This window comes from Phragmites australis, chromosome 1 (genome assembly GCF_958298935.1).
Source record: "Phragmites australis chromosome 1, lpPhrAust1.1, whole genome shotgun sequence".
Lineage (NCBI taxonomy): Eukaryota > Viridiplantae > Streptophyta > Magnoliopsida > Poales > Poaceae > Phragmites > Phragmites australis.
The window spans coordinates 4,058,110-4,084,521 of record NC_084921.1 but is presented as its reverse complement, the minus strand read 5'-3'; the positions used below and the strand labels follow the sequence as shown (position 1 = coordinate 4,084,521).

At 44.2% G+C, this 26,412-nt stretch overlaps 3 protein-coding genes and 1 long non-coding RNA gene across 4 annotated transcripts; 1 reads left to right on the top strand and 3 right to left on the bottom strand.

Annotated features, from left to right (window-relative positions):
- Window positions 1-1,126: 1,126 nt before the first annotated feature.
- On the bottom strand, window positions 1,127-8,437 carry LOC133923981 (GDT1-like protein 1, chloroplastic). Its single transcript, XM_062369347.1, has 11 exons — window positions 8,206-8,437; window positions 7,859-8,122; window positions 7,652-7,705; window positions 3,714-3,775; window positions 3,496-3,564; window positions 3,372-3,423; window positions 3,147-3,221; window positions 2,492-2,621; window positions 2,337-2,407; window positions 1,823-1,870; window positions 1,127-1,521 (listed from the first exon to the last, which is right to left on the bottom strand). The coding sequence occupies exons 1-11, from the start codon at window positions 8,350-8,352 to the stop codon at window positions 1,450-1,452; spliced, it is 1,044 nt and encodes a 347-aa protein (XP_062225331.1). The 5' UTR covers window positions 8,353-8,437; the 3' UTR covers window positions 1,127-1,449.
- Window positions 8,438-8,520: 83 nt separating this feature from the next.
- Window positions 8,521-20,075, top strand: LOC133923932 (uncharacterized). The gene is made up of 5 exons (XR_009910695.1): window positions 8,521-8,806; window positions 13,879-14,015; window positions 15,584-16,298; window positions 17,372-17,582; window positions 17,670-20,075. It is a non-coding gene; the product is annotated as an uncharacterized LOC133923932 (long non-coding RNA).
- LOC133923858 (aluminum-activated malate transporter 9-like) lies at window positions 12,606-15,907 on the bottom strand. Its single transcript, XM_062369168.1, has 6 exons — window positions 15,611-15,907; window positions 15,316-15,456; window positions 14,891-15,160; window positions 14,657-14,796; window positions 14,416-14,562; window positions 12,606-13,433 (listed from the first exon to the last, which is right to left on the bottom strand). Exons 1-6 carry the CDS (start codon window positions 15,903-15,905, stop codon window positions 12,828-12,830), a joined length of 1,599 nt encoding a protein of 532 aa, XP_062225152.1. The 5' UTR covers window positions 15,906-15,907; the 3' UTR covers window positions 12,606-12,827.
- Window positions 20,076-20,953: 878 nt separating the features above from the next.
- Window positions 20,954-26,204, bottom strand: LOC133923776 (uncharacterized). Its single transcript, XM_062369061.1, has 2 exons — window positions 25,643-26,204; window positions 20,954-21,714 (listed from the first exon to the last, which is right to left on the bottom strand). Exons 1-2 carry the CDS (start codon window positions 26,008-26,010, stop codon window positions 21,228-21,230), a joined length of 855 nt encoding a protein of 284 aa, XP_062225045.1. The 5' UTR covers window positions 26,011-26,204; the 3' UTR covers window positions 20,954-21,227.
- Between the last annotated feature and the right edge of the window lie 208 nt (window positions 26,205-26,412).

Sequence of the window (26,412 nt, the reverse complement as noted above, 5' to 3'; positions counted from 1 at the left end):
GGTACGGGGAAGCATGCTCTTCGATGGTTATTATTGAGGATAGTTAACTGGAGTGTCTGAAGAAAATGCTTGACAGTGGAGAACTTGAATTATACTTTTTTTTTTTTGGCCAACAGATTCTTCCAAGTGTTTGTTTTAAATGAAATTTCTGGTAGAGTCAACTGTATGTTTTTTATATGTGTAAATAATATAAAAGGAAATTAAACAGCTCCATGGAATTCATAGTTTTCCTCCCAATCTCATCTTCCGCTCCAACTTCTGACGTGCAGTGCTCCGACTACAAAGCATGCTGACGAAACATTGTCTTGGATAAGGAAGAAGAATTTCTCATCACCAACAGCAAATCATTTTATGCAAACCTCAGATGTCCCATGCGAACAATAAAGTTCCTGTGGATAGTCAAGTTTGATAACAAATCATTTAGTGGCGGATGAAGGATTTTCAAATTGGGTGTACAAAGCCACCAAAGAATTATTCAAAAACTAAAGCTCCATAAAAGCAAATGATACACCGATACAATACAAATAGTTCCTTAATCACTAGCATATTTTCGGCTCACTCCACAAAGATTTCAAATCAACAATCTTCATCATTTTTGGCTGACCGAGAGCCTCAGATTAAATAAATGTGTTTTATCAAACTATTGACTAACAAATTGCATTGTACCAAATATGAATCAATTATATCAAATCTCAACCAATCAATCAATGAATCAATTGACAACTAAACTACTGATTATTGAAATATTGCACAAAGAGAGGAGGCATGGTTTGGGTCATGTGTCACGAGAGTTATACGGTGCAGATTCCCCACCCTTCGTGTGCAAGGCATTGGTTGAATATCTCTTCTCGCCGCTGAAGATGGTCCTAATCGTTGTGGCCAATGTTAACAATGTTGGTATGGCCTCCTCTATGGTTGTCTCCATAACAGGACACTCCTCGCTGTGTTCCAATCTTGCCTTCTATACTCCCACAAACCAAGCGAGTTAGAAGAGGCATACATCCCTGCATCGATCGTTGGGTAGGTGGCAACAGACATTGCAAGAAACCCTAGCTAAAGGCCTAGAAAGAAGCCAAAGGATGAGATACGAGAGCGAGAGATTGAGGATGACAAGTGGACAAGATGATGAGTCTAAGAGTCAACTGATTCACACCTGCCTCTTCCCACTCGTCTCCACCTAGGCCAGGCCTAGCCCAACACGAGAGGGGGAGGGATGGATGAAGGCTGTTTGGATTCGAATACACATAATATGATTCAACTATTAATATATATATTACAAAAATTACTGGGTGTACATTTGTACACTCTTGTCCCATAGTAGGACCGCCCCTGCTATCATTACAATTAGATAAGCTGATTTTCTATCCTTGAAAAAAACAGCAGACTCAAGATAGCAGCAGACTGTCACTATACACCTTTCGGTACTTTGTTGATGAATCCTGGAACTCCTCAAGTCACAATCTCAACTATAGTAATGGCAGCAAAAGCTAAAAAGAGGCTCCCTCCAATGTATGCTATAATCTGCACAGGGCAACGATTCATTTCAGTGACATTATGGACTATGTTGATGTGTTGATGAATGGTGCAAAAATATATCATAGTTTTGTCAGTAAGACATCAGTAGTTTTCTACAATAAAATACATAATTTGTTCAGTGAAAAAACTATCCCCTTTCTAAAATGTTTCTGATTAGTCATATTGACAAACAAATCCAAAGCCAACAAACAAACTGGTCACACTTAAAATATGAGAGTGATACCATTTGGCCAAATCCTGTTAGACAAATGGAGTTGCTTTTGGTACTATTAGTTTACCACTTTACCTTTTCAGACAGGAATGTTCCCAACAAAGAGCCACCGAGAACTGCAATCTGTAGGAAGAAATTTGTTAATCTCGAATGTTTCCTGAAAAACCACAGCCAGAAATATGAAAAAGTGCAGCAGAATAACTGATTGGCACACATTTGCTGCTAATGCTGTTTCCTGGTCCATAAACAGAAAATCTTTTGGTGTACAATAGAGGAACTTAAAAGTACGAACCCTGTCATACTCCAATGGAGTCAAGTCAATGAAGACTTCCTAATGTAGAGCAATAAGAGAAGGCACTTGCAAGAAACAAACACTAAGCCAAAAACGGACCAACAAACATCCAATGGTGGAAGCATTAAATTGGAAGAACATTGCAATATTGTAATGCTCATTCCTCAGGTGTGTTAGCCATAGACAAGTTAATGAGTGTTCCTGCAAATAAATGCTATTTGCAGTGCAAAATTTTCATGTTAATTATCTTGTCTCGAGTCTCAACAATTACTATCACAGTGTCACTACTTATCTTACCAATGTTGCAAGGGCATGGCCAGCAAGCGATCCTGCGATGACACCCAGAGGGGATGAAGCAGCAGCAAGTGCTGTAAAAGTATAGGAAAGTAGTGTCAATTTTGATTATGCTCATAGAAATCTCACCATTTATAAAATGGAGTTAGGAGATGTACCAATTGTAGAGAAAAATGATTTATCACCCCATTCAGCAACAAAAACCAAAACAAATGTGGTAGCAACAGTACTGGCAGTAGACATGACTCCCGCACCATTTCCAGAGAATTTAGATACTGCTAGCTCAGCCTGCAATTGTTCAATGCAGTATTATAGAGGAGGCAGATATGTTCAAGCACAAGAAGATCATTTTATGAACCACAATAACTTTACAAGTTACCAGTTTGCTGCAAGGTATAGATTTTCTACTCTGTTTCTCATAGTCCAGCTTGCATGCATATTGTTTTGCGTAGTTTCCTTTAACACTATGATATGGTAGTCATGCCAAGTATCGAAGTACTCTTGGAAGGGTTTCATTAAAAGCAAAAGATAGGCCAAGAAGAGGATTGGATTATTTTGTATGCTTTTAAGTATATTAATCCTGAAACAGAAGATGAGAACTGGCAATCTGGGAATAAAACATTACCATGCAAAAATTGGATAATCAGAATATTTTTGGAGACTATCATATTCAGTCAGTAAAAACTTAGATGATACATAGGCATGAAAGAGATTTTTCTTAGATCCAGAATATGAATTTAATACTTGGATGCAATATATTTGATTAAACATAAGAACTTAAAATGATGTTTTGGCACGGCTTAAAGGTTCTACCTCCTCTTGCTCCTCATTGATCTTTTCATCATCACCTGAAGCTGCATCAAGTAATGTAGTAACCCCATAATATACCTAGAATCCATTCAAGTTGGTCACGAATAATAAAGCACATTTTAGCCTCACACAAGAACACAAGAGTAATAGTCACACATTCTTTTCACAAATCCGAGCACATATTTCAATTTGTTTGTGTGTAAAAAAAATGCAAGATATAGCCCTTACCAAGAGACAAGCAGCAGCGATGTCATCAACTGGGAAATCAGTACCACCAAAGCTGCATGCAACAAGAGGTTCAGTAAATCAGAGCAGCCAATAGAACCTCTTTTTGTACAATGAGGATAATTACCTAAATGGAATGATGCCATCAACATAGTGAAATGCTCGACCAAGAACTACAGATACAACGGTCATTACCCTGTTAATCACCAGAAAAGTAACTCATTTATGTAATACCCAATATTCCTGGAACTTCAATTATATAACTAAAAGCACATAAAGCCCGTGACAACATTGAGGAATAAACATAGCATATAGAAAACATGAAAATAGATCCGTAGTACTTACGCAAGAGCTCCAAATGTGCCAAGAAAAATGACTCCTCCAGAACTTCTAGCTGCTAAAAGTGCCTATTCAAATACATGCAACTGCAGCATTTATCAATGACTCATTTTAGTATATATTACTAAAAACATAATTCCTATGGTATAAACAAAAAGTACATAGCATGAAACATAACACATTTCTTTCATAAAATCTTATAACATTTGTATAAAAATTGAATAGGCACTCGTGTAGCTTATTTTAAAAAATAGACCATTTGAGCCATGTCATGGGCCGTGGCATGGCTAAATAGGCTTCAACACCAAGTGTAACGGCCCAAATTTTATAACCCAAAAATTTCTTTAAGAAATAAAACAAGAAAATCATTTTGCTAGCTTCTGAAAAATAGAAAAGAAAAGAAAAATAGAAAAGAAAAGAAAAATAGAAAAGGAAAAACAAAACCTCTTGCGGGCCCTCACCCTCTCTTTTTCCTTCTCTCGGCTAGCCCAACCCACTCCCTCCCCGGGCCTCTCTCTCTCCCCCTCCCTCCCTCCTTGGGCCCTCTCCCTTCTCCCCTGGTCCACCTCTCCTCTGTGGCACCTCTCCTCTGTGGCCCACCTGCCACCCCCCGGCGTCCTCCCATTTGGCCTCTCTGCTTCCCTAGCCCACCCCTCCTCCCTCTCCTCCCACGCCGTCCTGGCCCAAGCGCCCCATCCCAACCCACTCCTCCGCTCCTTCCATCTCCTCTGTGCGCGCGCCACCCCCGCCCCTCTAGGCTGCGCCGTGCTGGCCCACGCCCTCACCCTCACCCACCCATGCCGCTCCCTCTCTCTGTTGCGCCTGCGTCCTCTCCCAACTGCCAGATCCATCTCCCAACTCTTGCCCCCCCCCCCCTTTTCTTCGCTCGGCACTCGACATGCTCGCCCAATCCGGCGCCTGAAGAAAGGGAAGGAATCTCGCGTGATTGCATGGAAGGAAAGAGCAAGTAAGGGGAAGGAAAGAGGAGCAAAACTGTGCCAGGATTGAAGCTTAGCGCAAGGAAACACATCGCAGATTTCTCGCTAGACTTGAACCCTAACCCGACTTGAATACCACACAACCGAGATATAAAGGCCCCTGAGAACACCCCCCCACCCCCAGAGCACAACACCCATCTTCGCCATGTTTCCCCTCAAGAATCGAAGCACGAGCACCACCAAAGAGCCTCCTTACAGAGCTCGCACCACCGCCACACTCCCTCACCGTCGGTGTGCCGTCACCCAAGCTCGCCGCCGACAACCTTGAGCCACTGAACTTGAGGTAGGTTCATTTCCCGTTGTTGGATCACGATAGAACAGCTAGGACTAGAAATAGATTATACCCCTTTGCGATTAGATCTCGTCCATCGGATCGGTGATCAGCGTCCTCGGTTTAATGTGACGTCACGCCATCTCGGCCCCGCCTACTCAGCATGCATTGTCAGCGTTTTTGTCCTACGTGGTGCCTAGTCTACGAAACCAAGCCCCATCAGCAAACCCAGTCAGCAGCTGACGTTAACCATGCGCAATAATAGCCTAATTCAACAGAAAAAAATTTAGGATAATTTGATAAATCCGAAAATAGGGTTTTATAATAGTTAAATTTGGTAATAATATTTAATAAATGTTTTAAAATGATTTACTCAGTAGAATAAACTTTATAAAAATGTTTTTAATTTTGTTTATGTGTTTCAAATATGTTTTAGGGTTAAAATAATAAATAAATTATGATTAATGTTTTAATAAATCTAGAAAAATGTTTTCCATGATAAAATAATTCTAAATAATTGTTTTTAATGTTTAAATAAGTTTTATTTAATGTTTCTATTCTAAAATGGTAAATAATTATAATAAATCATAAAATGAGTTTTCTTTAGTAAAATAATTCTGAATAATCTGTTTAATTGTTGTTAATGTTTTGTTAATTCAAAAACATCTTTTTGATTCCAGATAATTGCTAGAAAATCCAAGAAATTCCCAAGAAAATTCCTACGCTCTTATTTCACCCTTCCAAAGCCATACCTCCACCGTTGCAACTCCGATCTAATCGTTTCCTTCAGCATTAATTCACCAAGAATCATAAAAATAATAAATTGAGATGTTTGGAGTGTCTTTAGCTCTTTTCTTGGCTTTTGGTGTTTATTGCCTTGTTTTCTTTTGTGATTAGACGTCGTCGTCCCAGAAGAAGAATTTGTAGCTTTCCAGGACCAGGAATTCGAGGATCCCGTTGAGCACCATGGTGAAGGAAAGCTATCCTTGATGCATTTTCGATCCTATGCTTCTAAATTTTTTCGTTTTATAAAGTTGCATGCTTATAGTTGTCGTTGGGAAACCCATAATAGGCGATACCTTAGTTTTCTCATATATACCTTGTTGCCTTGGTTTTGGTGGGATCAAGGGTAGTATTGCTTAGCCATGCTTGGGAATACACTTGGTATAATAACTTTGATAATGGTTTTATGCAACATGAGATACAATTGTGGTAATTTTTTTCGCAACATGGAACTTAGGGTCTGAGCAAGTTGGTATGTTGGATTGACCTGTGATGTGTTCCAGGCCAATGTGGGCTTTGCCAGATAAATGGTGATTTCTCTGTGTTGGATAGACCACATTAAGGACCGATTCATAGTGCGATCGGACTGAGCTTTACAGTACAACCACAAGTCTAATATAGGATGAGCCTGATCGAGTAATTAGTTTTCTCCCAACATAGTGTAGACCAGATAGTGGAACGGAGAATGAATGAGACTTCCGTAAGGCGCAAGAGGGGACTTCCGTTGTTGAGGATATTTGTGTCACGCGACAGTAAAACCTCAGCGGGTCGACACTTATTGGGAGAAACTTTGTAAGGGTCTTGTAGTGAGAATCTTAGTTGTACACCATGGAAGTGTGTAAGTGTTTGATCAACACGGGCATAACGGATAATTATATCTTGTGGGTAAAGTGTATAACCTTTATAGAGTGTAAAACTAATTAATCAGTTGTGCTCACGGTCATGAGCGACGAGGAATGACACACATGATTAGAATACACTGTTTTTAGATAACCTTGGGTTGGTGGTTCATTCATGGTTGTGAAAACCATGTTTGAAGTAATCAACTTTGGTTGAGGTGCTTTATGTCAAGAGAGTTAACTCTTGAGGTTATTTACATTCAGTTATTTACTCTTGCTTTTATTAAATATTTTATTAAATTCTGTCTTTATGCAAATGAGCTCCTATAAGCTTTATTATTGTGAATACCTTCATTTCATCTTTTACCAAAACTTGCAGAGTACAAGACATACTCACACTTGCTATAACTATACTGCTCAGTCGGGGGAAAATCTGAAGATTACTCTAGGATGGCCCATGGCATGGTTAAATGGTCTAGTTTAAAATAAGTTAGGGGAAGGTCTATTAATGAAATTTTATTTAAAAATGGTGAGATTAAAAAAAAAAAACTGAACTACCCATGACTGTGCAGGCACACCTGTCAGTAAGCCTAAAAATTCGCTAGTACGTATTATGACGCTCTTCTAACATCTGGCATGCCAGCAGTATACGTAGTTTGATTCCAAGGATGACATGTAGTGGCTACAAAAATGATTTGTTCTAAAGCGACTGAGATGCATCTGTCATTTCTTAAAACTCACCTGGCATTGGGACTTGGGAGAACAATAAGCATTCATGGTTTCAAGTTTCAACATTGCAAGATGAATCAAACAGAAAGATCATGCCGGCCAACCATCTGCATTCTGCAGAAACTTGTGTCCACCAGAATTGAACTATGAATGCTCTAAATGGAACAATGCTGGTAACTATTCTGACACTTTAGTTAAATCGTTTCATTCGTTTTGTAAAAGCACGAACTTCGAAACAACAATGAAGTTTAAGCAATCGAACAAACACATCTAACTGCACCAGAATAATCTCACTGTGTTCGTGGAGTGAATGCCAGTACTCACCGCAATGAAAAACGTTCTGTCCCCTAGCTCAGAAAAGAAGATCAACAGGAAAGCCTGAAATGCAGATTACATGTGGACATAAAGATCAATGATCAAGCAATTCGTATAAAGTACATGAACCTGAAGATAAAAACCACAATCAATCTGCGGGTAATTGAAAGAAAATGAGCTGGGAAATCATCAAAGAGCAGAGGCAGTTCTCCTAACTGAAGCAAAGCCTGTACTGATGTCGCCGAAATCCCCCAGCACGTCCGCTGGCTGCAGGCCCGCGAACTGCGCGGCAGCCAGCGCCTGCTGCGACCCCTGGAGCATGAGCATCCCGGCAACCGTCGCGAACGCGAGTCCGCACGACGCGGCCCTGAACCCGCCCAGCGCGGCCGGCTCAGCCGCCTTCCGACCCGACAACCCAGTGCCTCCTCCAACAGGCGGCGGCTTCTTCCCAGAGTCGCATTTCGGGAGGCACCTCAACACCTGAGACAACAATTCGGACCAGGTCTTCAGCAACAGTACCCTTGGTGCAACAAAGCAGGTAGAGGGGGTGGGAGGAGATGTACCGAGTGGCCGGGCAGCGGCAGACTGGCGCGGCGCGGCGGCGGACGGCGAGACAGGGACGGGAGAGGCGTCCTTGTTCGGAAGGGCTTGGAGGAGGAGGCGAAGACGGTGGAGCAGGAGCAGGAGGAGGACGAGGCGACGGAGGCCATGGCGCCGCGGCGGAGGAGTGAGCTGGCCTTCCGCTTCGTCTCGGCCGTTGGGCATGGATAGAGTTCGAAAGGGTGGTCCGCCTCCGCGAACGGGCCAGAATGGGCTTACTTTATTGGGCCGACACACTACTTCGGTCCGGCCCATTATTAGATTTCGGTTGGGTTCACGGAGCCGCGGCAACTGCTGCGACATCCTCTTCCGAAAAAAAGAACTGCTGCGATGGTGTGCGTCTTCGCCTCTTCTGCAATGGCGCCCCCGCCCTACCACTGACTGACACTGCCAGCTTCGAGGGGAGCGATGCGCATCCATGGCCCTCATTGCATCAGCCCTTCGATTCGACAGCAAGAGCGCACGCGATCTCTGATCATGCCTTCGTGGAGGATTCTCTCCGCCTCTGCTCCCACTCGACAGCCCATCCCGGAATGCACACCAGGTGCTTGGCGTTATGCTTCTGTGAGTGTTCCTGCTTGTTCTTGTTTATCTTTCAGTCTGATCATGATTGATTGCCTTTGCCGATCACTTCTCCACCGTTTGAAGAGACCGCTGGTGCCCTCGCTTTGCATCCTCTGGTGACTCGGGGGCGACCTCGACGCCCCGCTCCTCCACCCCTGAAAGTGCTCTCGGCATGGCCGCCGTCGCCATCGCCGGTTGGCAGAGCCAGCGGCGGCCGTCACAGATCCCTCCCTCCCATCTCCTTCTCTTCCCTTTCCCTCTCCTCCTCTTCCCTTCCCCTCTCCTCGTCTCGCCCTACTCCGGTGCAATGGTGCGGTGGTGTCCAGCGTGTCGGCGGCGCACAGATCTGCGCTCTGTCGGTGGGCCACGGAGGCCGGTCTCTGTGCCGACTGTGGGTATTGGTGCTAGCGGCGTTCGGCAACCCGATCTGCTCGGCTGCATTGCGTGACGGCAGCGTCCGGCTTCTGGCGTCCGTTCTGCACATCGGTGGGCTTCGGTGGCCAGTCTTTGCGCCCGGATCTATGCCATGTCGCCCAGATCTGCGCGGGCTAAGGACCTCTGCGTCGCCGTGGCGCTATCCATGCATCGTGTCGCCATTGCCGGCGCCGAGGCCGTGAGGGGGTTCTTACCGGCTGGTGTCTTTGCCGCTGACCGGACCTTTAGTCTTGGGCTGAGGTCCTCCCTGTGCAGCAGCTAGCCTTCGCCTGTGCCTGCGCATCATCCCTCGGTCGCCCCTCATAACATCCTCCTCCGTCGACACCGCCTGGGGCGACTCATGCTCATGCTCGCTGGCGTGTGGGTGGCATCCGCGGTGGTTGCGGAGGCGGCTGCCAAGGCTTCGTGTTGGTGGCGCTTGTACGTGTGCTGGCGTCCGAGCAGGTCTCTGGCCGATGGTGGGGCCGGCCTGGTGCCCGTGGGTGTGCTCTAGGGCAACCCAGATCCGCATGTTTCTGCGCTTCCTACAGTGCTTCAGCGCGCGCCACTGTCGTGATGCCCGATGTGGTGCCCGAGCTCTGCTGCTCGCACCTCCACCTCCTCGGTCTGGGTCGGTGGCATTTTGGTTGCGGATAGTGGCGGCTGCAGATGCCGTGGTGTGTCAGCACGGTGGGCGGCCCGGCGGCTCGGCGTGTGGTCGGTCGACACGGTGGCCGTTGGTGCGGAGGTTTGGGGTGGGGGGTCACGGGCGTAAGCCTTGCTTCGGTTCTTACTAGAGCTAAGGTCAGTGACGCCTGCGGGCGCCATTCCCTCCCTAGAGGCGACCTCGTGTGACTTCCCCTTCTTCTTTTACTCTGGGTGAAAACCCTATTCGGGTTTCTGGACGGGCGACGGTGACATTGGCATCACTTCCTTCCTGAAGGCGTCGTCTTGAAGTTTCCCTCTGCACTCTTCGGCTACTTGGGCTTCTTTGCTTTTCTCTTGTAGGTTGACCCCTACGTTCTTCGATTGTCGTCGACTCCTCTTGATTGGCGTCTCTCGACAGTGGTATGCTCCTCGAAGCGACGTGATGCCAGCTTGGTTCGTGAGTTGAGGTGTGACGTTGGAGCGAGACTCTATCGACCAAGAGGGGAGGTGCGGCATGGGAGCAGAGCTCCGCCAACCGTTTTAGAGTTTGAGATGCGGCATGGGAGCTGGGCTCCGCCGACTGAGATAGCTGGGTAGTGCGTGAGTTGAGTTGGGTTGGGCTTCGCCATTTGTCCGGCTGCGTTTTTTTGAGTTTGGTGCCGTCTGTCGATCGGAGTTCATATTGTCGTCTTGGGGCTAGGTGCCAGTTTTCCTCTCTGAAACCATGTATTTGTTAAGGTTTTCGGGTCCGGTTTCCCTTATAAATTGGGTCAATTCTCTTCTTTTTAATATATGCTCGGCTTGAGCTCTAGCTCGTCGGGATCTTTCAAAAAAAAAAGATCATGATTGATTTGTATGATTTTTTACATGTTCTGCTGCGTTTACCGTGCGATGTTTGGCGTGGGGTTTCTTGGACGATGAAGGATGTTTACCTAGTCCGTATTGAACTTGGCAGTGGCAAGCCCAGCATTTTCAACTTGGGTATACATACTCGTCGCGCTCGTGCCCACATACGCAGCCACGTGCGCCCCGCCTCGCTCATGCCCGCTCTGCTGCTGTGCCCCACCTAGCTCGAGCCCGCTACCATCGCCGCTGCCCTCCAGGCTTGAGCCCGCGCTCACGCCACGTCCTGCCGCCGCTTTCCATCTCAGGATCGCGATCGTCACACAGTCACACACATAGTCTCAGCCTCTCAAGAATCGATGCATTCACGCACGCGGTCGTCACTTGTGCCTCGAGGGCGCTTTGGCTGCTATTAGGGCTGGAAACGAGCTGAGCCGGGCTCGGCTCGGCTCGGCTCGTAGAAGCTCGATGAACTATAGGCTCGGCTCGGTTTGTGAACCGAGTTAAAATGCCAGCTCGGCTCGGCTTGATTGCTGGCTTGAGCCGGCTCGAGCTGGCTCACGAGCCTGCCAAAACTGGGTGCCAGAAGCATGCAAGTCGAGCTGGTTTTGCATGCATGCATGCGGTTTTGCATGGCTGGTGGTGATTGTCACATGCATGTGGCTGCCGAATAAACAAAGGAAAAGTGTGCATGCATGCATGGATCATGCGGTGAGTACTCTCGATGGCATTAAAAAAAGGCAAGGCTCAAGCCTCAATGTGATTGCTAGTTCATGTACTCATGCATGGATCATGCAGACGGTGGACACTATGGGCTGTGGCCGGGCTGATCAGGCATTAGTGCAGGTCGTCCATGGCATGGTTTGGCTCGCGAGCGGCTTGCGAGCTGGCTCGGCTCGGCTCGATTGCCGGAACGAGCTAGTAGTGTGGCTCGGGCTCGGCTCGTTTGGGCAACGAGCCTAGCCGAGCTGAGCCGAGCCTTCATGAGCCCGAGCTAGCTCGTGAACCATGAGTTGTTTGTCCAGCCCTAGCCGATATGCGTGGCCACATGGGCAGTGGGTCGTGAGTTGTGGCCGCGTCAACGCCGGTCAAGTCATGACGATATGGGCTTTAGCCGTTGTGGACCACAGTCACCAGGCACACCTACAGAATATGACACTAGCTAAATGTTCGTATGTTGCAACGAAAACACAAACATTGGATACGGTAACATCAAGTATAAACTCATGATATAGAGATGTGGATGCGTCATAGGAGCGTCGCTAAATGAATACGTCGAGAGCGTTACCGTAGTTTGATTTCAGATGGGATTCAAAAAAAGAGTAGGAGATTATTCGTAATTTTTCTTCTAATTTCTTCAGTTATTTTTATTAGTAAAACGAGCCTCATATCCGTACTTGGTAACAAGACGGGAGGCTAGAGGACGAGAGTGGATAGTAAATATGAGTAAATTATTTGAATTTTAGGATTTTTTATTAGATGGGAGGAGAGTAGAGGGAAGAGGTGATGCGAGAATCAACTCGTGTTTTATATAGTTGACATAGAGAAAAAAAATTGCACAAAATTTTGGGTGTACATATGTACACCCTTGTCCCTTCTTAGGCCCTCCAGTGGACCTGGGGTTCTCATCCTAGTGCAGTGATAGTTTCTGATAAAGTTGAGTGGTGGAGGTGAAATTTTTATTTAATGGCATGCACAATGCATAACTGAGCACATGTGTTCCATGAAGTAATCTGTTAGTCTGTTATGTCTGTTCCATCAGTGGTTGCTTGTGGGTTTACCCAATTAGCCAGATTGAAGACGAGTTAAGGTCAACGGAGAAGATGCGTGGACAATTCACGCAGATACTTTAAAAGACTTCAGAGAACTAATGAGTGAATAAAACTGGCTGTCAATGCCAAACAGATTGCACAAGAATAGATTAACAATTATATTTTCTATTAAACTTCGGTAGATCCGTTGGCAAATATCAGTAAGCAAACACTTCCCTCTTTCGAGTGTCTGAAAGAGTAAACCAACACTTTTAAATTAGTCGATGCTTTAAGTAAATAAGTAAACACTTAGTTCTGTAGCCTGTGGGTATGCTAATCTTTAATATGTCAGTGTTATTGAATGGTTAGTTTGCAATCTGCTGCTTGAACCTGGCCATCTTTGCGAGCTTCTCAACAGCTTCAACCAAATGATCTAGCCTAGCTACAAATTCAATCAGTAATGATGTAAATGTCACAAGGGACAGAGCTGTGGTGCTTTCAAGTGCACGCATCCTTGGTATCATATCTGAGACGACATTTCCATCGTCCTCAAAATCATCAACCTCCCTAGAAGGCCATGAATGCAGTCTTCTCTGCTGCCTTTTCATCATCTCATGATAAGATTCAGCTTGCATCGGCACTGCTGATGGTGTAGTTGTGGTTCCAGTTACTTTGCTTTCCAGCTCGTCAGATTGTTTAGTGAAATCATTGAGGTTAAAAGAGACAAATCTGGCAGTTTTCAATTGTGCCTTGGCAGAGTTGTCTTCATGAGTAGCTGTAAAGAGGTACGAGTGCAAGTCAATTGAGTGTTGCAGACGCTCGGTCGAGACATGGACATGCTTCAGCAGGCTAGTTTGAAGGCTCCACTTCATGTTGTTTACATCCTTTGCTATACCGCGCAACAGCTCCGCAGCTTGGCTAGTGGCATCTAAAATCTCAGACTGGAAGGCACACCTTAGGTTGTATGGTGCCTGTAAGAATGTAAAAACTAGTGTTATGCACAAATTAAGGTTAAGAACTCATTGACTATCTTGTTCATTACACAATTTGTTCAAATGATATGAAAACTGAGCAAAGAGTACGCGAACATTGAGAAAATGAACTCGGGACATCATGTGGAATTTTGCATTTTTGAACCATTTCTTTTCTGCATTGTCAAAAATAGACAGACCTTGCTGAGTTGTCACACTATTCATTTGAGTTTTTAGTTGCAGTACTGGGTGTACTTGCAGTCTTACTGCACACTGCATTAGTAATTTGTTAAACAAATTTAGCATTTCTCGCTGTCATATTTGTGCAGTTCCCCATACTCTTCAGAAACTAAGTTGACACTCTCAGATTCTTGCTTGCTACTTTTACCAGTCAAAGTAGATGGTTTTTTATTTATCTGATCAATTCAATTATCTTGTTCGTCAGTTCTTTCGCATAAACAAAGAACCAAAAAGGTTCTCTACTGGAAGTGAACTACGAAGAATGCTAAACTATGGTCTATGCGGGGAGGCAAGTTTTATCCGTACAAAATATCAACTATGATGAAGGTGTGATGAATGAAGGTGAGATATTAGGTGTGCTCCTTGCTGGTCCTTTGGTGAAGCATCACTATTGCTTTCTTGAGTGTTACAACTTACATTGCATCATGGAATGAGAATCTGGTTTTTGCACTACTAGGACGAAGAACTAATAGCTTTGCCTGTAAAGGACCCAATGAAGGTATCAAATTCTATTCTCAAATCAAGGATCGCAGTGTTGCCACTTGTTTCATAGGACCAGTTCAGATAATTCACTTATGCATCTAAATATCATGTTTCTCTTTATGAATTATGTTTGTGTAAAAAATTCTGCTCAAGTTTATATGTTTTGAAGTAGCTGCTGTTAGCTAGGCAGATAAAGAATAAGAGGAAACCTAGCAGGCTAGCACTAGGACTTAAGATGCAGGGAAAATCCTTATGATACCTGAATCTCTGAGTGTACGCAGCCATGCAAAGCCATCACCTCATAGGCACAGTGCCGAAGAACATTGCCAACCTTCACGTACTCTGCCCATGGGTAGAAGAAGTGCTTGAATCTCCCATGTGGTGGCTCCCATTTGGCAGAGTTTGCCTGGAAATTACCACCATATCAATGACGAAATGTTTTCTGGCATGCTGTTGATTATAATACAAAATAAGCATACAGAATAAGATCAAATAGTTACCAGCGAGTCAAGTTTTGCTGATGAATTTAAGGTAGCTCGGCACTTCCTGAATGCCGGTTCATCGGGGAAGTCATCCATGACAGTCTTGGAGAAGTCTGGGTGTTCTGAACCATCGTCACTTATGTATTTTTTGACGCACTCTATAGCAATAGAAAGTAAAAGAGTTATATGTCTTGTAACCTCCACTGTGATATACGGGGAAAAAAGTATCTCTAGGATTGGGGTGATGAGAACCTTCTAAGGAGTCTGCCAGAGAGTTGAAGTTGTTAACTAGTTCCTTGTGCAGTTGTTCCCCTGCCCAGATTGGGCAGATAAATGCATTTACAATAACAGCGACGAGCCCTCCAATTGCAATCGAGTAGAGTCTGTCCATCGCAATCCTGATAGGGTTTCCCATGCGGTAGCCCGATACAATGATCAGGCAGTAGGTGAATAGGATAACTCTAAAGCCATACTCGTATGGAACTAGTGACGGCCATAGCTTCATAAAGGATGTTAAACCTCCTGCGTGTCATATTGCACAGTAAGAAGGATGAAAGAAACTGAAATACTAGGTAACGCAAACACTATTCTAGTTTGCATTTCAGGTCTAACACAAATGAATAAAGTCATGGCTTATATGGATTGTATGTTGAATACAGATCAGTTTTAAGGCGTACCAATAAGAAAGATGCTGAAACCAATGATATATGGTTCTGCAATGTGGCCGCTAGACATAGCCACTTGAATAACGATTATTGCAAATACTCCAGCAAGTACACTTCCGAGAGCCCGATTGAATCCACGATTGAAAGTTGCACCTACACATGGCTAACACTGTTAAGAGTTTTCAATCATAAATACTTTCACATATTCTTTGTCAATGATTATTCAAATAAACATAGCATATCCAGATATTGTTCATAATGTTTCAGCAACTTTGACTAGGTATTCATGCATAGAGATGATACGTACCGACAGTGTACTCGAACATAATAGCAACAGTGAGGATGGACCAGATGATGTTAGTCCCAAAGATGTCATAGGGTGCACGGAAGAGTATGAGCAGTGACACAAGGAGGCAAGCAAGGCCAACCTTGAGTGCAAAGGTGACCCTGTTTGTGTCCTGCCTTGCAAATTCCCAGACATCACGTAGCCACTGTCTGTGGGAGGGAACTTCTTCAAGGATTGGCTTCTTTACACCTTCTGGCACCACATTGTTTGATGGCAGGCAGATATCAATCCTTATACTACCCTTCTTTCCATTCATTCTCCAACTCAAAGGTGCCTTTTACACAACAGCTCTTGGTATTGCACAGAGGTCAAGTAATACAGATGTAGCTGTTCTACTTGTGCTTCAGTTCAGCTGTTGAATTGCGGAGTCTTATGGACGGAGGGAGGGTATATATAGATTTGTTGAGAGGTTAAGGATAGTGGTGCAAGTAGATAAAAAGGTGGTGTAGAAGCATAGCGTCACCATAAGAAGTTGAATAAAACTTCTGGAAAGATGCTCTCGCTCAATAATATATGTACTGCTGGTGAAGTGGAATCTATCATCTGAAATAATGTTATATCCAGTATTGATTTTGCAGTTTACGGTGTATGGTTTGCCAGGTTCACGTTGCATCAGAATGGACATGTTTGGAGCAGATCATTTCTAGAGGTATGCGGCCATGAAATATCATTAAAAATGACTTGGCTCCACCACATGAATACCTTGAATCTTTCGTAAGTGCATTTTTGGAGCAGTCTACTTTTTATTTCCTCTTTGTTGGTGGCTCTTGTTGGGTTTCATTGTAGCCTACCCCAACTTGGCTTACGTAGATCTCTAGACAAAAAATAACGATTCTGAGAAAAACTTTTTGGGAGATCAGAGAATGTTAATTGATCCATGGACATATCAATGAAAGAAGTAAATTTATGCTAGTTTTTAGTTACCGTCATGGTGTTCAATGTTTGCTGAGCCTATGGACCCGTCAGCTTTTTTAATGCCCACTCCGTTACAAAATAGAGAAGATTAAGCAAAAAGTTCATGTTGAAAGTTGAACATTAGGTTTTTAAGGTAAACTGCCATGTCTCTCCCAAAGTTGCCCTAAGTCATTGATGCTGTTGTCTCTCTCCAAACTCTCACTTATTGCATCCTTGATTGCCACAATAACTGAAAGGCTAGTAATTTTTCATGTTACTGCAGTATGATAGAAAATGGAGTATTGAGAGAGGAGCTATTAGGCCAACTAACATGGTCTAATAGAGAAACGCATATGATTAGACAGGCAACACATCGGGTTAAAAACATAATTATTTGCAATCATGCAGAAAATACAGGAACATCTGAGAGGAAGGTAGCCTCAACTGTTGAGGAAAACTCATAATACTTTTCCTTTTTCAATATCTAGTGCTTAAGATCAGACAATTTAATGTCTCCTTTTACTTCTGTAGAAACAACCAATCAAATAGCTCACGTTTGATTACCATTTTACATTGTAAATCACCTCAGACTGAGCAATTTACATTGGATGAAAGTAATGCTCAGTAACTCCGATGATCGAATGTTAGAATCCTCCCTCTCCCTTTGTCTTATGCAATAATATCGAACAAAATATACATATAATCGAATATTAGAATCCTCTCCCTTTTTTCTTTCTTTTTTTGTGTGTGTGGTGATGGTGGTGTCGGGGGAGGGGGTGGTTGTGTCCAAACATTCTGGCAGAATTGTGACTCTTTTCTACATTTCAGTGTTGCAGAACTGAAAAACATTGAGATAAGATTCTGCAAAGCAGGTGATCTTGCACTGCATGGTATCAGATTCAACGTGCCCCCTAGCCGCGTATGGAAAGATGTTGTGATCAGAGTTTGCATGGGAGTATTGTTGTCAGTGGGCCTAACATGGGTTAATTGATCACAAAATCTTCTCTGGGCCAACTGTCCATTGACACATCAGGCAAAGGTGTGGCATCCTATTCCTTCTGAATTTATCATCGGGAATAATTTGCAATGCATTTACTTGAACTGAACACTTCTGTACCTTTAACAGTGTGCCATAATTTCTGTATGTTGGGAAGGATAAATTATGCTAGGAAAATTTCCCTTGTTTTTGCAAAGCTGCAACAACAATCTTAGAAAATTATGGACAGTTGGGCACAATGGACAAAATGATGAGAAAGGGTAAATGGAGAGATTCCATGTCACAATATCAAATTAGAAATTTGAACAATATTACCCATTGTACAAATGCTTTTCAAAAAGCACTCTTCCTGCAGTTCATGGAATGTTAGATTGATCTAGGTGGGTGATGGCAGAACAGGGCGAGCCTTCAAGTCCTTGGTCTGGGTTGCAGATTCAAGTCCACCCCAATACCTGGGCCTTATTTTCTATGGTTTTGGTGAGCATGGTTGGCGATGGCTGTAACACTAGATTTTGGTCGGATAAGTGGCTTCATGGTCGGGCCATCGAAGAATTGGCTCCTCATCTCTTTCCATTAATTCCTCATAAAATTGTCAGCCAAAGGACAGTGGCAGAAGCTTTAACCAACCTCTTGTGGGTGTCAGATATAAAGGGAGTGCTCTCTGTTCAGGCTATATGTGAGTATCTCCGGATTTGGGACTTGCAAGATGGGGTGCAAGAGCAACATATTTGGAAGTTGTCTGGCTCGGGAGCTTACTCCAACAAATCAGCCTATAATGCCTTTTTTTTGTTGGTTCTATTAGGTTTGCTCCCTGGAAAAGGCTTTGGAAATCCCGGGCGCCTCTATGATGCAAGTTATGGCTTGCAATCCTTAATTGCTGCTGGACTGCTGACAGATTGGCCAAAAGGGGTCTGCGTCACTCTCCTCTTTCTCCTTTTTGTGATCAGGTTGAGGAGACCATTCAGCACTTGTTAGTTTCTTGTGTGGTTTCTAGACAGATTTGGTTCAGCACTCTTCAAAAGGCCGGTCAGCCACATAATTCGGTTTTCTCTGGTTGGTGGTGTCAGGCGCTAAAACAAGTGGATAAACATCTTAAGAAGGGTCTGAACTCTCTTATTATCTTGGCCGCTTGGGAAATCTGGAAGCATTGGAACGACTGCATTTTCAATGGAGTTTCTCCTGATTTCGAGTTGGTGGTTCAGGCCGTGGCTGTGCAAGGTTCTCTCTGGTGGTCGGCTGGTGCCTTGGACCTTCAGGCTCTTTTGCCTGGGTCTTAGGACGTGTCTGTTCTTTCTTTCTTTTCTTGTGGACTTTCTGTTTCTTGTTTTGATGTTTTTTCCTTTGTGTTTTGTGTTGTAAGGTTTTTGTGTGTACTGTTTTTCCTCTTCTTTAAATGAAATGACACGCAACTCTCATGTCCGTTCGAGAAAAAAAAATGATAGAACAGGTAAAGTTTAGAGGTAGTTACAACTTCATTTGCTATGTGGTGTATTTTTTGAAAGGGGCCATAAGATAAGATAACAGAGGATTAGAAGCAATTCAAATTATGATAGTTGACCTGCAGTAACATTGCAAACTTTTTCAAATATATGAAATGATGTTTCGATTTCAAGGTGTCGGTAATTTGGTTTTAAAAAGGAATTATGTTTGTCTGAGAAAACAGCCTAATGCCATATATGCTCCTGTTAGAAATGAAAAGTTGAAAAATATTCTCAAACAAGCATTGGGACATTAGCTAGTTAAAAACACAAGGTGCAATGGTGTATTTTCCTCAGGACCTTTAACTAGGGTAGGTGCCATTCAGATATCACAGTATTATTTTATCCCATTGATGAAAGGCATCAGTGTGTTTTGCTGCATGACAAGTAACAAGTTGATGTTGCACGCATGGTCCACAAGCCTGATAGCTCTAACTGAGGCTTGTTCTGACCAAGTCCACTATTTCTTGTATGTTTGTAGGTGCACAAGACTGCTCATTTGCTCAACCATGAGCAAAAAGTAGTTCGGTCTTGATCAAGGTAGCTGACTTGAGCAGCTGGTTGCACCAAAGGATTGGCATCTCACTACGCGAAATTTAGGCATATGCACAAATTGTTCTTGGGCAATTCAATTCTTTTTAGATATATTATGTATAATGGTTACAGAGAGCATATCTAAGTAGCAACTTGTGGGCTTATGGATGGATGGAGGTTGCTCATGAATTGCCTGTCCTACGTCTTCCTGCAGATTATTGGAAGATCATATTCCTATCGGGAATGGAAGCATTATTCTTTTCATCAGGACCAAAATCCTTTGTCCAGTGACTTGCAAGGGGGGAAGGGCCCAACCCAAGTTTCATATCAAAATATGTGGTTCGTGTTTGGGGTGAATTATTCGATGTGACCTTTTTTCCCTTCTGGTTAAGCTTCAGCATTTTGGACCAGCAACATGTGGCTCATATATACATGTATATACTAATCCTTATAGCGGAAGGAATCGCCGGCTTCACAGGGCCTCTGCGCACTGTTCGAACACTGTGCCTCCTGAATTTTACATCTTGCCTTGATCTCTCGACTTTCGACAGATTTTATACGATGCACTATCCATTGACCGTCTATCTGATCCAGCCCATTCGATGTTTCGATGACCGCTCATACTGATATCAATGTTTACATCAACGATACAAGCATGGATACTATAATTTAAACTATTAAAGTACCTCCGGTAACCTATAACTGATTCTTCAGTTTTTGTATCAACCATTGTACCAATGTTGAAAAAAGCAAACATTGTGCACGGACCGCTCCTGGCATATCTCAGTGGTCAGTGCTCTCTCTCTCTCTCTCTCTCTCTCTCTCTCTCTCTCTCTCTCTCTCTCTCTCTCTCACACACACACACACACACACACACACACACACACACACATTCTTCGTTGAAAAAGGAAAAAGGAACACGACCACCCAACACGGACCTTCCGTCCTAGTCATTCTTTCTTTAAGCTGACTAGGTTTCAACAAGATGCAAAATGCTCCCACTTTCAAATTTGCCAGCATTTTGTTAGAGTGAATTACTACAGGCTGCTTGCCGCTACACGACTTCTTGAAATTGTATATACTTGTTGATATAAAGATATTAGGTTACCGTTCTTCAGATTATCAATACGAAAATTTTATTATTTTAAAATTATTTACAATTTGAGACATGGATCTGAAACACAGTGTTCCTGCTTATCATAACAGTTAACATGTTTGCTTTTAAATGGTGTGTTGTTCATCATGTTTCTGTTCTTTCTACTGATACTGAAATTTATGGGTTTTGTGTGTTCATCGTGGTTTTCGATCGCCACATCATATATTGGGCTGCCATGATGCTACCACACCCACTGGGTCTAAACAGGGGAGGGGAGCACTGCACCTTTATTCCTTCGGGCTAACTCACTTAAACATTCAGTTTTTCGCATTTATAACATCGCATAAACAAGATGCAGGGTGGACACAAATATGTCCAATCAACTAGCTAGCAGACTGGTAAATTTAACAGCCAATGACAAGTGCAGCATTTCAGCTTATACACCTTAACCAAGAGGTATTTTTATTCTACAAATTATACTGTACATATACATCTGCTATGACTCAGTAGTACTCAGTAATTTTGTGTGCTACCATATAATGAAAAGACCAAAAATGGAGGTATCAAGCTAAACCCATGCTATCCTTCTCCCAGATTTGCTAGTGAAAGCATACGGCACAATGAAATGTAGCATCTTATCCATGCCAGTCTCAAATTAAGTGGCGCTGCACTCAAAGATTGACATGAAGCCTCAAAATAAGTAGGTTTCGGAGTGGAAGAACAACCAAGTGATCTAATTAGCTCATGGACAGATAGGACCTTAAATTTTGTTGGTGGATTCATAGCGACGTTGTGCACCTTATGCTCAAAGATCTTCCCATTCTTGTCAAGTTTATACTCAGAAGTGCCATCAAAGCGACCATGGCCCTCCCATGGGACTCGAGGAATGCCATGGGCAGTCCAGCGAATCATGATGAGATTATCGGCAGGCTGCCATATACTAACTATATCAACCCACAATGCTTTGAGGAAGATCCGCCCAGTAAAACGTAGTGCCCAGAATATCCTTTTGTAATTTTCAATGCCCTCGAATGTATTCAAAGGATCTTTGAAGACAACGTCATCTCTGAAAAACAGTAACAAATGGAATCAGGAAAAGATAAATGATAAGACACAACAGTTAACAAGCTCTAAGAAAATGCAACTTTCACATACTGCAGACTACTGACTATACAACTGTATTAGATAAGTGCGACACAAGTAAATATGTACAGTTGCAGGCAGACTCAAGTTACTCAATTCAACAGAGCAACCATATCAAGCATAGTATGTAGTGAAGATCGAAGGAACAGCAATACATGCAGGTATGATGCTAACATGGTAGTCCAGAAACATGTGCTATTTTTCTGTTTATGTTAATTATAGTCCTGGTTGAGTGTAGTACAGTTCAGCAAATACTCAGAGGTACAATATCCACTCCACGAAAGAGCTACAAAGTACTCATTCCGTTTCTTTTTATAAGGCGCGCGCACATTTCAAGATTCAAACTTTGGAAACTTTGACCAACAATTACTTGGATGATATGGTACCACTGACTTCGTAATAGGAAGTTCTTTCCTACGATTACGATTTTATTGTTTTGAATAATATAATACAAGAGATTAACAGTCAAAGTTCAATTTAGGAGACTATGCCAAGTCAAACAGCATCTATATTTTGACACAGAGGGAGTACACTATAGCAGGTGGACAGGGTGGACTTCATCAGCTTGATGTTTGCAGAATAATCAAAAGATAAACATGAACATGAGATACCGATAAGGTTAGCCCAAGCAAAATGCATGCAAGCAGGCAAGCATTGATAGAGGGTGAGTTTGTTGATTGTATATCAAGAATACAATACTGCAGCAAAATAAAAGTCTAGAATGAACAAGTATGCTTTTAAATTGTAAGTTCCCATCTGCATTGTGCATTAAACAACCCAACAAATGGATAATGCAACATATAGGCAAAGTAAAGTTCATGTTACTTGAAAACATGAGAAAGGGTATCCAACTACGACAAGCATAAGACATAATGTAAGGCTGTATCTAACAATCAGTAACTTAGAGGCTTTTTCTCGAATACGTAGGAGAGCTGCGCATCTTTGTATTAAGAAGGATAGAAAAGTGAATTCAAAGGTACACAAAGTTGCACGACAACCTAAGAGGTCCTCGAACCTTAGCATCAGGAGGCTAGATTACATGAAAGAAAACAACTATAGCAACAGAACCTAGCACCAGTTACATGACAGATCCGAAAACATGCAGATGAGCGCTGAGGACAGAGAGATGGACAGGCCCAGCGTGGCACCATTGGTTGACATCCTCCCAGATGAGAGCTACCAACGTGTCGGAAGAGATGCGGCGATTGTTGAAAACAATGTCATTGCGAGACAACCATAATCTCCAGCTAGTCAACAGAATCAGAGAATCCAAGCCTCTACGGAAATCTCTTGCCACTTGTGCACGAAGCTGAAGCCACCAATCCAGGAAAGCGGGTGCCGCCTGCGGGGAGTGAACACACAATATCTGCCACCAAACCTCCCTCGCCACAACACAGTGCAAGAGCAAGTGGTTTGTAGTCTCCAGATGCTGAGAACAATGAGAGCAAGAGTCGCCCGATTGCAAGCCATGTCGTCGCCTCAGGGCCGCTATCCAAAGTCTACCTAGCATCCCTAGCCAAGCAAAGAACTTAACCTTCCTAGGAGCCTAAGCATTCCAGACCAGCCTAGCACCACCAAAACGCACAATTCCTTGGAACATCAGCTGATACTCTGATCTAGCGGAGTACGGACCAGATGAAGTCCATCTCCAAATAACACGATCATCTCCACTGCTTAAACTGAAGGAATCTAGTTGGCTCCAGAGGTGCAGGTATTGACTGATCGCCGGCAAAGATAATGGACTAGTTATGTCCCTAATCCATCTTCGATCACACAAGGCTTCACAAACTTTTATGTGCTTAGCCGCTGACTGAGCGACGCAACCAAAGAGGTCCGGAGCCAGCAAGCGGATGGAGCGGCCATCAATCCATGCATCGCTCCAGAAGAATGTGGACATCCCATTTCCATCCTCAAAAATGGTTGAAGCGTCGAAGAGTGCAACCACCTATCTCTCATGCTCCAGCGGCAGAGCTGCCCAAGGCCTGGCCGGATCACTCTGTTTCCACCAAAGCCACCGGAGGCGCAACGCCAAGCAAACCATCCGTAAATCCTGAATTCTGAGCCCCTCATACTCCAACGGCATGCACACTTTAGTCCAAACAACAGTGCAGCGACCATCGGACAAGGTCTTATCTCCAGCCCAAAGGAAGACCTTGCGAATCTTGTCAATCTCTTTGATGACCCATGGTGGAACCGCAATTGAAATGAGAGTGTGTAGCGGGGTAACAGACAACATTGATCTCACCAAGGTGGCCCTCCCAGGCTTGGAGACCAGGTTTGGCCTGCCAAACAGGAAGCTTAGCCGCCACCATGTCAATAAGCCGCTGCAAATGGCACTTACGCAACCGCTCCAACATTAGAGGCACACCTAGGTACCGAATGGGAAATGGTGACAAACTGCACAGGAGGATCGCCTGAACAAGGTTAATATCCCCATCGGTGCAGTTGATGGTGGCTACCGTACTCTTGTTGAGGTTTGTTTTGAGGCCTAACGCCTCACCGAAGACACGGAGGATGTCAAGATGAGCATGGATGTCCTCAGAAGCAGGTGATAGGAGCAGCACCGCATCGTCCGCATAAAGCGAACATCAGTGCCTAATGGAGCTGTGGCCAACAGCATCGAAAACGCCTTCTTCGCCAGCCTTGTGTAAGATGCGAGCCAGGGTATCCATAACAAACACAAACAGGAAGGGCAAGAGGGAGTCACCCTAACGCAGCCCTCTAGCATGGCCAATGATAGGACCGGGTACGGAGTTGAGAAGGATCCAAGTATAAGAAGATCCCAAGATACCCTCGATCCAACTGCACCAGCGAGGGCCGAAGCCCCATACCCGAAGAACTTCCAGGAAGAATGCTCGACCAACCGAATCGAACACCTTGGAGATGTCCAATTTCAGCAAGATTTTAGGCCTCTTAGATTTCTTCAGCAAACGTATGGTGGAATGAACCATCTTGAAGTTATCATGTATGGATCGGCTAGCAATGAATATGCTCTGGTTATTAGAGATCATCGAGCCTAGGTGCGGTGCCAACCAACGAGCAAGAGCCTTAGTGATCAATTTGCCAATGCTATGGATAAGGCTAATCGGGTGGTAATCAGACGGAATGCAGGCCGATTCCTTCTTAGGAAGCAAGGTGATGAGTGCATTGTTCAATTGATTAAGACCTCTTATGTCACCTAAACCGAAAGCACAGATGGCGAGGGACACGTCCAACTTGATGACCGGCCACGCAACTCGATAGAATTCCACCGTAAACCCATCCGGCCCGGGGGCCTTGTTGGAGGGTAGCTGCTTGATGCCGTCCAGTATCTCATCTTCACTGAAAGAGGCCTCGAGTTGAGACTAAACTCTAACAACAGAAAAAGTGAAAAATAGCAAATAACCACACAAACACACACACAAAAAAAAAACTATACTTTCAACCAGAAGGGATGTGGTTGGACAGGGTCGACTTCTCAATCAGTCAACATGGAGCAAAAAATTACTGTCTTTGCAATAGCCGCCATGATGTCTGAAACATTTACAATGGCACATGTCCTCAATCTACTCAGTCTAGATAAAAATCTGTCCACTGGCAGTTAGTCTAGATCACAATTCACAAGTTATATGGGAAGGCAGCATAAGTTCAGGTATACACATGTTCTGAACTTCTAAATACAAGCTACAGTGACAAATCTTAGTAGATACAGAAAAAAAAATATCATCGATACTAATCAATCGAAGCAGTCACCACTGGGAAAGACCAAATTTTTACCACTAATTCACCTCGATTCCACATAAAACAGCTCAATTAACTCAAAAAGATAAAATTTGCATCAATTCAAGAGGGGTTAATACAATCCGACGAACCTGAAGATGCTGAAGCTGGGCTCTTTGTACAAAACATCGGGGAGCTCCTCCCTGAGCGTCCGGATCGCGTAGCCCATGTTGAGGTAGTACCTCCGCCTCTCCTCCTCGTCCTCGTCCCGCCTCGTGACCGCCGCCGGCGACTCTGACGGCGTCACCGGCGCGGCGAACAGCAGCGGGAGCGGCAGAGGCAGAGGCAGAGGCAGCGGCAGCCTCCCCTCCCGTACGGGGTCCGCGACCCTGATCACCCGCGTCTTCCCCGCATCCCCCTGCTTCACGCGCCCCCCTGCCGCCGCCGCCACCACGAACCTCCTCCGAGCGGCACAGGCCGCGGGCAGCCGCGCCGCCGCGAGGTCCGGGAGCTGAGCCATGCAAGTCTTCCTTCTTCCCCTCTCTGCTCTTTCTCTGGCTTGGGTAGTCAGAGAGAGGAGTGTGTGAACTGCCCGCGTGAGAGAGGAGAGAGGTGTCGTTGCACAACTCACGCTAGCAATAGCAAATGACTTTGGTCTTTGGTTTTGGATATTCTAGGGTCGGAGCGTGGCGCCAAATGGCGCTCGTATCCCACTGCGCGTCTCTCCCTCTCCCGGAGGCTGACACGATGAATATATCTTTTTAATTGAATCAGCAGGAGAGCTATCAGAATCGTATTAATAGAAAAGAAGAATCCCACCGACCACAAGACAAAAAAAAACTCCAGAATGAAACAGAAGACAAAAAGCAAAACAAAGCTGGGCGGAAAGAGGAAAATACGATGAATATCTGACCCGACTGGT

What these genes read in the sequence shown, in the direction of transcription:
- LOC133923858 (XM_062369168.1), bottom strand. Translation starts at nt 15,905, where the DNA reads ATGAATGGAAAGAAGGGTAGTATAAGGATTGATATCTGCCTGCCATCA. An exon ending in TATGTTCGAGTACACTGTCG is followed by an intron (nt 15,457 to 15,610) that starts GTACGTATCATC and finishes AGCCATGTGTAG; the next exon opens with GTGCAACTTTCAATCGTGGA. An exon ending in CAGCAAAACTTGACTCGCTG is followed by an intron (nt 14,563 to 14,656) that starts GTAACTATTTGA and finishes GGTAATTTCCAG; the next exon opens with GCAAACTCTGCCAAATGGGA.
- LOC133923981 (XM_062369347.1), bottom strand. Translation starts at nt 8,352, where the DNA reads ATGGCCTCCGTCGCCTCGTCCTCCTCCTGCTCCTGCTCCACCGTCTTC. An exon ending in ACAGAACGTTTTTCATTGCG is followed by an intron (nt 3,776 to 7,651) that starts GTGAGTACTGGC and finishes GTATTTGAATAG; the next exon opens with GCACTTTTAGCAGCTAGAAG. An exon ending in GAACATTCCTGTCTGAAAAG is followed by an intron (nt 1,522 to 1,822) that starts GTAAAGTGGTAA and finishes TGCCCTGTGCAG; the next exon opens with ATTATAGCATACATTGGAGG.
- LOC133923776 (XM_062369061.1), bottom strand. Translation starts at nt 26,010, where the DNA reads ATGGCTCAGCTCCCGGACCTCGCGGCGGCGCGGCTGCCCGCGGCCTGT. An exon ending in CCCAGCTTCAGCATCTTCAG is followed by an intron (nt 21,715 to 25,642) that starts GTTCGTCGGATT and finishes ACTGTTTTTCAG; the next exon opens with AGATGACGTTGTCTTCAAAG.